Here is a 13,168-nt window from a genome sequence, read left to right on the forward strand (position 1 = left end):
TTGACGTGGAACTGCAGAGTGGTGCAAGCCTGAGCCAGTGAGAAGTGGTATTGTTGGAGAGAGAAGTCGAGAGTGTGCATATGATGCTGTATGACACCGAGTGCGGATCTCAGGATGTGATGAGAAAAGATGACTGTGGAAGTTTGGACATTGCGAAGACACCTGTGATCCCAGGTTAATTCAAAGGACAAGGGATAAAACTTGAGTTGAAATCCGTGTGGGCGTTAGTCTAATCTGGAGGCAGTCATTGAGGGATGTGATGTGGCAGTGGAAACAAGTCTCAGCAAATATGTTGTTAAACAGCAGGAGTGGCAGTGAAATTAATGTTGGTGGAAAAGAAAAATGATTGGAATGGAAATCCCGTTGGAGAAAACAACAGAACATCTTCAAGGCAGGGATGCCTGGAAGGGTTGCGGTAGCAAGTTAAAACTAAATAAAAACTGAGAGAACTGCAGATGCGTTAAATCAGAAACACAAACAGAAGTTGCTGGAAAAGCTCAGCTTGTGTGGCAGCATCTGTGGAGAAAAATCAGAATTAATATTTCCTCAGAACTGTGTAATCACATACTCTGCTATTGCACACAACCCATGTTAGCCACTAAAGGTCTCCATTAACAGCTATTCACTCTCCTGGCCAGAACATTATCTGCTGCTTTGTCTGTCCAACTATTTTCCCCTCTCTTTCGGCTCTATCCCCACCTATCATTTACTCCTTACCCCCTCCACCCACCCTATCTTCTACATAAAATCCCACATTTTCCTAGCTACCATCAGTTCTGAGGAAGGGTCACTGGAACTAAAACGTTATCTCTGATTTCTGTTCAGAGATGCTGCCAGACCTGCTGAGACTTTCCAGCAATTTCTGTTTTTGTGTACAGGGAGAATATTTCCACTTGTGGGAAGCAGAGCAAATCCAAAGGCCATCAATATTAAGATGGCCACCAAGTAGTGTAAATAGACAATTCTGACAAACCTTCTTTGCCCAGAGAGTGGTGAGAATATGGAACTTACTACCACAGGGACCGGCTGCAGCAAACAGCATTTTTGCATTTAAGGAGAAGCTTGATAAACCTACAGAGTAGAAAGGAATAGGGGGTGTGCTGATAAAGAATTAGAGCAGAAAAATGCTTGAGTGAAGCATAAACACTGTTATGCATTACTTTGGGCTTAATTGCCTGTTTGTGCACTGAATATCCTATAAAGTCCTGTGTAATGTAAAATTAACTCAATTTACACAGTCACTGTATTGTTTGTTTTTGAGACTTAAACTAGTAATTGACAGCTATAATATATTTTACATGCACTCAATTCAGTAAAACATTTCTTCATGATGGAGCATGTAATGTTATCGCCTTCTGTTGGTAGATAACTCGTTGAAAAGTTCTTCATGACTTCAGTGTAACTGCCAGTCCTTTTAGAAATCTTACTAGCATATTGTGGGAAACTTTGAACCACCCAGAATTCTTGAGGCAAATCAGGCAGTAGTATTAGATACAAAACAAGAAATGTCATACTTACTGACTGGTATCTGAATCTACATTCACGTCTACTCAAATCAGACCTTAATGGGGGTAATTGATCCAATACCATTCTTTCAGTCCACACCTGAATCCACTTTCACCCCTTCCCCCCTCCTCCTCCACATTCACCTGCTTTATGATATTGATACGCTTATTTTGGTTTAATTTCAGTTATCGGAGAAATATGGATCTGTGTTTACCGTTCAGCTGGGACTGGAAAAGGTAGTGGTGCTCACAGGGTACAAAACAGTGAAAGAAGCTCTCGTGGATCATGCAGACACATTTGCAGAGAGAGCAAAAATCCCAGTACTGGAAATGCAGGCAAAAGGCTATGGTAATTGGCAACTCTTCCCTTTCCTACTGCAAGCCAACACATCCAAAAGTTCTGCGAGCCAATGTATTATTTGCTCCTGAATCTTATTTATCATTTTGAGTCATGTAACCATGCTTTAATTTCTTTCTTCTTAATGAATGTAAATTGGTTGGGGTGATGTACTGCTAGGTTTGCTTCATGATGATGGGCTGGGCAACAAGGAGAAAAATCAGTGCCTGGCTCATGAACTGCATAAAGGTTTGAGGTTAAGAAGGCAGGACAAGAAGATATCGGTCAAGGCAGATTTTTGCTAAAATTCTGAAACTGCATTGGAACTGTGAGCATATTGTGACGCACTGTCTCTGTGACCATAAAGATAAGGGAGTCAAGCTCCAGTCAACCCTTTCTCCCCACTCTCCTCCCCAGCCCTGTGCTTATTCAAAGATATCCTTGAAGAGACAGATAGAGACGAGAGGAAATATATTTGGCAAGGAACTTGAATAGAACAGTGATACAATTATAACCCAGCGACATGATCTGAAGCCAGATATTGCCTATTATGGCAAAGTCAGAACAAGAAGAGAGATATAAAGAAAAGGCTTTGTGAACAACTCATTACTGAAGTCGGGTACAGCAGTTTGGTCATGTGCTCCAGAGATGCTTCAGGAGCTCTGATCTGTTTATGGATTTGCCATGTGAAGCTGACCCAAATTCATAAGATCTCTAACAACCAGCATCACAGTGACAATGTACCACTGCTTAGTAGTTAAAAAAAGGTGCAGTGGAACCATACCCACATTGTTGTGTGCCATTGGTAGCTGATTGATAACATTTGACCCCAGTAATGGATCCTGCATTATGAATCATTGATACTACATATACATTTATTAACATAGCAAAAACAAAAAGATCACAGGTTCAGGAAACCATTTACAAAGGTGGATTTAGGTTCCATTGAAAAATGCTGGGTCAGTGAACTGGTTGTTGCATTCTTGGCAGCATTGTGAGAAGTCTTATTCATTGAAAGGGATATTTCCATTTGTGATGGAATCCAGAACATCTTAATATACAAACAAGAAGCATGAGCAGACCATTTTTACCTTGGTAACTGTTCTACACTCTTGAAGATCATGGGTGATCTGATTGTAATCTCAAATCCACATTCCTATTGCTTCCACATTTGATTAGCTTTCCCAATTCTTTGCTGCATCTGTAAACTAATGTTTTGCACTTTATGCATTTGGACACCCAGTTCCCTTCATATCTCAGAGCAATGCAATCTGACACAATTCGGATAATGCATTTTTTATGCATCCTGTTAAAATAGACAATTTGCATTTTCCCACATTAAATATCCATTAGCCAGACCTTCACCTACTCATTTAATATATCTATATCTTTTGGTAGCCTTCGCATGTCCTCTTCAAAACTTTGTGGTATTAGGAAACTTGGCAACATTATCTTTCGTGCCTTTTTCCAAAATTATTTACATTCATTTCCAAACAGTAGAGGTCCCATTGACTCATATGCGCCTACTGTTTGTTTCCTGATATCCAGCCAATGTCTTCTTGAATGCCTCAATTAAACCTCCCTCCACCACATTTCCTGAAAGCACATTCCATACTCCAGCCAATGTACTATCCATGCCAATATGCTACCTCTACATCTTGATCTTTTAGTTTTGCCAATAATCTTGGATGGTACATTTTTTTCGAATGCCATCTAGAATTAAGGATCATAAATGTGTAATAGTCACTGTTAAATCAATAGGGAATTCAGAGAAAATACCTGCCCAGAAATTAGTGAGGCTGTGAAAGTTGCGAGTGGTTCAGATGACTATAGACGCAGTTAGGAGTTAGCTGGATAAAACATAAAGAAGAAAGGATTAGAAAGATAATCTGATTGGTTTAGGCAAAAAATGACATTAGTACTGTACAGATTGGGTAGCTTATTGACTTGCTTTTGTGCTGTGCATTCTGTGTAATTCTGAGTAACTTACTACACTGGAGCAACTACAAATGTAGGGGTCAATTTAGCACAACGCTTGGTGATGGAAGATAATAAAATGTGAGGCTGGATGAACACAGCAGGCCAAGCAGCATCTCAGGAGCACAAAAGCTGACGTTTCGGGCCTAGACCCTTCATCAGAGAGCTTGGTGATGGAACTTGTCTTGTCAACAGTTTCAGTTGGTGCAGAACTGGTTGGAAAGTTAATCAGTACTGTGGAGCTTCCTGGAAAGTTTAAAGAAAGCTCAAGTTAGAACAGTGGAGGAACATTTACGAAACAGTGCTTCACATGTTCAGGATGGTGGTAGAGTATGGCATGCAACAATCCAAAGTAAGAAAACTGAATTGATGCAGAATTAACTTCAATGGGGCAAGAACTGAGTTCAGCAAGATTGACTGGAACATGGGATTGGTGGAAAAGACCAATGGGCTACTTTCAAAGAACAGATGGTTCGAGGTATATTGCCTCAAATGAGAAAGGGAGGACAAACAAATCTAGAGTTCCCTGGATGACAAAGGTGGTAGAAATTAATGTAAGAAAGAAAACATGCCTATGACAAGTAGAGGGCAGAAAATATATTGAGAACAAACAGGAATACCAAAGGCTAAGAGGGGATTTACACATGAAGGTAGGAGGTATGGCTGAGGGCTAAAGGAATAAGAAAGTGGGGGCATAGATTGAAAGCAATGTGCAAATAAAGAAAGGGTGCAGGGAGAAAACAACATTTTCACACAGTGTGCAGTTAGAGTATGGAATGCACCGCCAGGAAATGTAGTGGTGGCAAAATTAATTGGGGCATTCAAGCGGGCATTGGCTAAGTGTTTGGACAGAAATAGTGTATGGAGGTATGGGGAAAAAGAGGGAGATTGTGAGCAGGCAACAATGTGGGCTTGAAGAGCTGGTGCAGGCACATGGCCAGAATGGTTGCCTTCTGCACTGTAACAATTCTGTGATTCTATGATGGCATAAAATCCTGACATTTATTTCACTTTGATCCTGAATGTACTGGAAACAAAGTAAACAAAGTAAGTTATCTTCCATTTGATGTGCATTCCAGGTATTTCTTTTGGACATGGGGAGTCCTGGAAACAGATGCGGCGATTTGCTTTAATGACCCTACGTAATTTTGGAATGGGAAAGAAAACGATTGAAGATAAAGTTACAGAGGAAGCTAGGTTTCTAGTGCAAGAAATCCAATCTCACGAAGGTTAGAGTTTAGTTCCATAATTATATTTTAGCGATCTGCTGGTGTGCAATCTGCTTATATTACTCTTGAAGAAATATTCAATGTTACTTTACATTTCAATTTTACTTCAGGTTGTTAACATTCTGGCACACTGGAAGGTTTGCCTGGTGTATTACATGGTCAAACATTACTTGGCTATTGGACTGAAATATATCAATGGCTCATCACTGTGTCTGAACCTAATTCTCTTCACCTCATACCTATCAAAGCACACTTTCCAGTGAGAAGTCATATTAATTATAAAAAGCTGTTTCCAATCTCAGCAGGGACAAGAATTGGGACCAGAAATATTAGGTACTCACAAATAAATCCATTGGGAAATTCCGGTGAAGTCTTGACACAGTGATAGGTGAGAGTGTGAAATTTGCTAGCGTAAGGACTGGTTGATGTTAGAACACAGATGCTCAAGGGCTGGTTCACATGACTAACACAGCTGCCATTGAAAGGAAGGTACATGAATGCAAGAGGGAGAAATGAATTAGGTTATGCAAAAATCCAGAAGAACAAGGGCATCAACACGGCACAAATCAATTGGCTCAATATAGTTTCTGTGCTGTATGTGTTTTGTGCAGTTCAGGAAAGTGATCAGGAACAGGAACCCTGGCTGATTATTTACATAAATTGCAAACAATTTAAGTCCCAGAACCAATTGCCAAATCATTACCTACATTACATCTTACCAGGAAAAGAATGCCTACTCTGTTTCCTGAAAGCCAGACAATCTTCTAACTACGCCAATGCACTACCTGAGGAACTTTTATTTTTCGCAATAACGTTTGATGGGATACTTTATCAAATGCCATCTGGTATTAGGGTTCATAAATATAAAATAGTCACTGTTAAATCCAGCAGGGAATTCAGAAGAAAATACCTCCTCAGAAATTAGTGAGACTGTGAAAGTTGCAAGTAGTTAAGATGACTATAGATGCAGTTAGGAGTTAGCTAGATAAAAACATAAAGAAGAGAGGAATAGAAAGATAATCTGATATGTTTAGACAAATAAAAAGACATAATCACTGTACAGATCGTATGGCTGAATGGCTTGCTTTTGTGCTGTGCATTCTATGTAATTCTAACTACTGCATTAGGACAACTACAAATAATGGGTTCAATTAGTGTGCGCTCTGTTCAAAGCACACTTCATAGATGGAACTTGTCCTGTTAACAGTTTTAGTTGGTGCAGAACTGGTTGGAAAGTTATTCAGTACCGTGGAACTTCCAGGAGTGTTTAAAGAAAGCTCAGATTAAAACAGTAGGGGAGCATTTAGGAGACAGTGATCATTGTTTCATAAAGTGGTGGTGGAGAATGATATCCAACAATCCAGAGTAAGAAAATTCAATTGATGGAGAGCTGTCTTCAATGAGACAAAAATAGAGATCACCAAGATTGATTGGAGCAAGAAATTAGCAGGAAAGTCAGTATCAGAATAGTGGGTTACCTTCAAAGAACAGATGGTTCAAGGTATATTCCCTCAAATGGGAAAGGTAGAACTAACAAATCTAGTGTTCCTAGATGTCAAAGGAGGTAGAAATTAACTTCAGAAAGAAAAAGCATGCTTACGACAGTCATAAGGCAGACAATACATTAACAACGAAGAGGAATACTGAAGACTAAAGAGGGGATTTCCCCTGCCTTACTTAGGATTGCTGTCATGAAGTTTATCGCCTATAATTCTATATCAAGGAAGATTAGGGGAGCTTTTCCCAGTGTTGCTGTCTAATGTTAGAACAGATTCTGTGATGATGATTTCATGGCTGCTTTTAGATGATGAGAAATTTGTCAGACACGATTTCCCCTTCATGAAGACATAATGACTCTGCTTGGCTATATTTTGTAGCTATCAGTGCTCTGCTACTATATCCCTCATAGATTTTAACGCTTTCCAATAACAGATGTTAAATAAACAGCTCTACTCTTTTTTAACCTATTCTTTTTCAATCTCTGTCTTATTTTGAATAAGGGTGGTGATATGGCAATTTCCCAATCCTCTGGGACATTTCCAGAATCTAAGGATCCTTTGAAGACGACCACCAATGCATTCATTATCCAACATCCACTTCTGGACGCTGGCTGTTAAGAATTTAGCTGCAATGTTTCCTACAATACAACATGGCAGTCCAAAATGTGCAGGTGGTCCCTGAGTTATGAATGGGTTTGATTTTTGAGTCCATTCTCAAGTAAATTTGTATGCAAGTCAGAACACCATGCAGGATCAAGATAAAAGAGCCATTCATAAGTACAGAACGTGTTTGTATGTCAGATATATAAAATTAAACTTCTTTACAAACTTCCTGTAAACACAATCATTCATGAATTGGACGTCTTTAATAGGGACCTCCTGTACCTGCATTGCCGTAAAGTGCTCAGGAATGTGTTGAGTTGTGAAGGTTGTGATCTATATCCAGTTCTTCCCTTCATTTTTCACTCTGTTCTGGAAAATACCATCAAAACCCCGAGAAATGGGACCTTCCTGGCCCATGCGACTTAGAAACTGAGCCATCAGATGAATGGAATATGGGACAACTTTAAAGTATCAGAGGGAATTGAAAAAATCACATTTTTAATTTCTAATTAACCTTTAATTTCACGTTGATCTACTTTTTGCTGGCAGGCCGACCCTTTGATACATCTGTGCCTGTCACCTCTGCCATGGCCAACGTCATCTGCTCGATAGTTTTCGGTGAACGGTTTGATTACAAGGACAAAACATTTTGTACCATAACAAAGCTGATACGTGAAAATTTTAATCTACTTGGAACTCCTGGAGTCCAGGTACATGATCAACCTTACATAAATAGTGAAGTGATACATTTTAGTACGAAGAATGAGGAAAAGCAATATACAATAATGTATACAACTCTAAAGAGGGTTCAGGAGCAGAGACGTGAGATATGCAAGGGCAAATTGTCGCAGGTGTCAGGCAGAATGAAAAAAATAGTCAATGCGATATATAGAATCTCGGGCTTTAAAGATAAATGTGTAGAGTATAAAAGCAGAGAACTTATGGATTTTTTTTTGTTCAGCCTCAATTGTGTCTGATTTCTTGCATCACACATTAGGGAGGAACTGAAGGCCTGAGAGAGGATACAGAAAAAGTTTTATAAGAATAGTTCTGAGAGTGATGGCCCTTAGTTTTGAGGGTACATTTCTAAACTGAGGCTGTTCGCTTTAAAGAAATGAAGTTTTAGAAGAGATTTCAAATAAATCATAAAGGGCCTAAATAGAGGAGATAGGGTTAAAACTGTTTCCATTGATAGAAGAGACAAGCACAGCAAAAGCTCACCAAGACTCCTCAGAAAGCTCCTTCTAAATCTGTAAGCTCTACCACTTGAAGGACAAGGGCAATAGAGACATGGGAACATTACAATCACTATTGTCCCATTACAGGAAGGATGTGGAAGCATTGGAAAAGGTGCAGAGGAGATTTACCAGGATGTTGCCTGGTCTGGAGCGCAGGCCCTATGAAGAAAGGCTGAGGGACTTGGGTCTGTTGTCATTGGAGAAAAGGAGGCTAAGAGGGGATTTAATAGAGACATACAAGACGATAGGATTAGATAGGGTGGACAGTGATAGGCTTTCTCCGAGGATGATGACTTCAGCTTGTACAAGGGGGCATAGCTACAAATTGAGGGGTGATAGATTTAAGACAGATGTCAGAGGCAGGTTCTTTACTCAGAGAGTGGTAAGGGCATGGAACGCCCTGCCTGCCAATGTAGTTAACTCAGCCACATTAGGGGCATTTAAACAGTCCTTGGATAAGCATATGGATAATGATGGGATAGTGTAGGGGGATGGGCTTAGATTAGTTCACAGCTCGGTGCAACGCCAAAGGCCGAAGGGCCTGTGCTGCGCTGTATTGATCTATGTTCTATGTTCTAATTCCCTCTCCAAATTTTTCACCAACGTGACTTGGAAATCTATTGCTATTCCTTCTGTGTCTCTGGGTCAAAATCCCGAACAGTACTAAAACAGAAGTTGTTGGAAAAACTCAGTAGGTCTTGGCACATTTGTGAGGAAAAAATCAGAGTTAATGTTTTGGGTCTGGTGACCCTTCCTCAGAACTCCCTACCAAAACTGTGGGTTTACCTACAGTATGTGGCCCATAGCAGTTCAATAAATACAAGCCTAGCTGCGATGCCCACATCTGATGAACAAATAAAAAGAAATTCCAGGTGATTGGCCAAAGAACCAGTGGCAGCCAGAGGGAAAATCTTTTGCCACAGCAAATGCTTAGGATCTGGAATATTTGCTTGAGATTGTGGTGGAGGCTGCTTCAATTTTGACCTTCCAAAGGGAATTAGATAAATGGCTAAAGTGAAAGATGTCCATGATTATAGGGAAAAGACAGGGAGTGGGATCAGCAGAGTTGCTCTTGCAAAGACCTGGCATGGATACAATGGGCCAAATGGCCTCCTTCTATGCTGTGCCTGTTTCATGGTTCTATTTTATGATTCTACAATAGAATTTGGATTTGTATTTGGCTAAAACAATCCTTATACAGTTCTAATCTTTTGGGGCAGCCATTTCTTAAGTTTTTTCAGTTCATAAGCAAAGAATGAAATGGCATGTTGGAACTTCAAGTGTGAGCTCCAGTTTGCTGTTCTACAAGGATATCACAATTACTTTAATAAGACACCAAAATCAAATGCTACACTAGAATTCTACCAAGTCAGCATAGTTTTACTGGTTAGTTTAACCACCACACAAGTCATGTAGCAACATAATATTTAAACTCTTTTGTTTAGCTTTGAATTGACATTCAACACAAGCCTTCTACAGCTGTCATCTCCAGACACTGTCTCACCTCTGCTGTTGAAATACTGATACCCAACAAACCCTTTACGTTGTCTCACTCTTGTTGTTATCTCAGGGACCTCATTCTTCAACCTAAGCAGCATTTTATGATTCTCTGCCAGTTTTCCATATTAATTTGCTTTAAATGAACAGTTAATTTAAAACAATTATTGGGAAAACCTCCCGTTTTAAACAAAAATTGCCTGGACTGTTCAGTTTCTGTTGCATGAAAACCTTGGTTGGACGATTTGTGAAATGATAATCATCCTCTATATTCCCCAGATGTACAATGCTTTCCCTTTCCTGGGCTTTCTGCCTGGAACCCACAAGAAGATATTTGAAAACAGAACACAGATGGTTCAGCTCATCACGACTTTTTACAAAGAACATGAGAAAACATTGAATGAGAATGATATAGGGAGCCTGATTGATGCTTTCTTGGTAAAACGGAAAGAGGTATTTCAATGATTTTGCTTGTGTTATTTTTGAAAATCTATTCTTAATATAAGGTGTATGAGCAACTGAGTAATATACATCACATCACTATAACTAAACAACACCATTAGGCTAAGTATGAGAAATTGCACAGCAACTGCTGGATAGTCCAGATTTTGTAATAGGATGTGGACTGTGCTGACCAGATGGATCAACTGCATTAAAACAAGGAAGAGATGTTTTTCAAGCAGGAAATGGGTAGGTGATGTTGTACCTTTCCTGGGGTATACATCATGCCTTATGGTCAGACATAGTAGGGTTCAGACCCAAAATGTCAGCTTTCCTGCTCCTCTGATGGTGCCTGACCTGCTGTGTTCATCCAGCTCCACACTTTGTTATCTCTATGCCTTATGGTCAGTTCTATTGAACTGAACCGAGATGCAAAACCAAGAAGCCGTCTATCTTCTCCAGTGCATGCAAAGAATCACAAATCTCTATTTAAAGTAAGAACGTTGAAGTTCTGAATGTTACCCTGGCCAATGTTTAACCTTCAAGAAATACCTACAAACTGATGATTTGGACATTTAAGAAACATTCAGACAAGTACATGGATGGGATAAGTATGGAAGGATATGACTAAACGCAGGAACATGGGATTAGTTTAATTGTGAAAACTGGGCAGTATGGGCAAGTCGGGCTGACTCTGTAACTCTATGGTCACATTGCTACTTATGGGATCTGGCTGTGTACAAATTCTCTACTACACTTACTATTTGCAACAGTGACCATACTTCAAAAAAGTACTTTATTGACTGCAATGCACTTTGGCACGTACAGAAGTTACGAAAGCTACTGTATAAATGGCAAGACTTTCTTCTCTTCTAATGAAACTGGACACCAGATGAGATTCACAGCAGGGAGCAGATGTGAGCCTTTCATTGTGTCCAGGCCCAAACTGAATTTCTGTTTGAAGATAGTTGACATGCAGCCTATTAATGCCTGTGATAGAATGTCTGCCTCTTCTTCAATTCAAAAGCTGGGATTACGATTCTGGTAATGAATCAAATACTTGAGCCAAAAGTACAATTACAGCACTTACCGAGCAAATGCAGTCCAACTGATAGAGGTAAATTCACCTTCCAAATTGGTCCTAGTATAAAATTAAACCACCAGGAGATTTTGGACTATTTCTGCAAAAGGCCATTTGCATGCATCAAATGCTTGTCACAGTATTTTTACTTGATGAATGTTAATTGAACAAGACAAATATTTGTACATGTGTGGAACAGAAATTGTTTAGGACAATCAAAGAGTACATCGGGATATTTATACCAACCTCTTGTGTTACTTGCTGACTAATCTAAATGACTCTGATGACATTTCCTCATTCATGTTTTCCTTTACACAAGGCTGACTTCAATGATTCCAAAAGAATCTAATTTTAGTTTGCTTTATTTTTATCTTCAAGGAATTAAAGAACTCAGATTCCTATTTCCATGACAACAACTTGGTGACTTCGGTGACAAATTTATTTGCGGCTGGGACAGATACTTCCTCTTCCACGTTGCGCTGGGCCATTCTCCTGATGATAAAGTACCCAGAGATTCAAAGTATGAGTCTATTTTAATTTATTCATCAAAAACATTTGCTTGAGTAAAGCATAACATTGTCAACATCAACAGTTGTGGACTGTGCTGGCTGATGGGGACCCTACCCCTTTTCTACCTTCATCATGATTATTTTCCAGGCTGGAAGGTGTACAAATAATCTTCCCACCTTGTTGGGGAGGTGAAAGAAAGATTGGCCTCGCCTTTCCTGATACCAAATCCCTTAATCAGGTGCTTACTCTTTTATAGGTCAGGTCATGTCATGTCCTGTGTTATCTACACCCCACTGGGTTAATATCAGTGTTGGCCGCAAGAAGGCCTTAAATGAGCATTAATTGCACACTTAAAGGCTACAAGTGGGCCACCAATGTCAACTCTGTACTTTTTATTTGTGACACCCTCAGTTGATTGAATATTGTCCCAAAAGAATGAATATTCACATAGCATTCTATGACAATTTTTCTTTCCAGATTGTCTTTGGCAAGATTTACTTTAGAATATTTGACAAATACACCCCCAATCTATTCATTCTGCTGGTGCAATGATTTAGAGCCAAGGTGTTTTTAATGATTGTAATGATTAAGTGAGGAGAGCAAATTGACTCCCCTCTTTTAACCCCCTTGTTTTCTATAACAAAGATTTTAAATTATTTTAGCATGCAAACTATAGCACTTCAAATTAAAGTGTGGTTCACTGGTTCAAAGGTAAAGTCACCATTGTCCCAGAGGATCATGAGGCTGCTCTCTCATTAGAGAGAGAAAGGGATGGCTGGTTGTGATTAAGCTGAGAATCAGGCAAAGGGAGATGTTGAGAAGTCATAACATTCATGGTGACCTCAGCCAGTATAGGAATTGAAACATACTGTTACTGTCACTCTGCATTATAATCCAGTTGTCCAACCAACTGAGCCAACAAGACCTGCTTTTTCGAATAACAGATACTACTTATTGGGAAACAAGAAAAGTTGCATTAAGATTGTTGATCCAAGGTCACTCCCGAATTGCTGTGCTCGATATCTAATTGTAAATATTTAAATGCCTCTGAATTTCAAGGACCAGTCTGAAGTTCACTTTTATTTTATCTATGAAGCATTGCTTCAATCCTGCAGAACCTCCACTACAGCATCATCAATGTACATCATATGCTTGCCAGTTTGTCTTTGTGATGGCAAGAAAACATCACCGGGTTTACTTTTAACTGAATGTAATTCTCTTTTAACAGGATGGATCTAGTTGAAAAGTATC

The 13,168-nt window shown here is 39.5% G+C and overlaps 1 protein-coding gene across 1 annotated transcript in view; it reads left to right on the forward strand.

Moving 5' to 3' along the window:
• Positions 1–13,168, forward strand: part of LOC125462437 (uncharacterized) — a 51,733-nt gene that overhangs the window by 29,201 nt on the left and 9,364 nt on the right. Inside the window, exons 12-16 of the mRNA XM_048552489.2 lie at positions 1,692–1,854; positions 4,899–5,048; positions 7,700–7,860; positions 10,165–10,338; positions 11,786–11,927. Of these exons, the coding sequence (XP_048408446.2) occupies positions 1,692–1,854; positions 4,899–5,048; positions 7,700–7,860; positions 10,165–10,338; positions 11,786–11,927 (790 nt within the window). The remainder of the gene's footprint in view (positions 1–1,691; positions 1,855–4,898; positions 5,049–7,699; positions 7,861–10,164; positions 10,339–11,785; positions 11,928–13,168) is intronic.

Source organism: Stegostoma tigrinum, chromosome 23 (genome assembly GCF_030684315.1).
Source record: "Stegostoma tigrinum isolate sSteTig4 chromosome 23, sSteTig4.hap1, whole genome shotgun sequence".
Taxonomy (NCBI): Eukaryota; Metazoa; Chordata; class Chondrichthyes; order Orectolobiformes; family Stegostomatidae; genus Stegostoma; species Stegostoma tigrinum.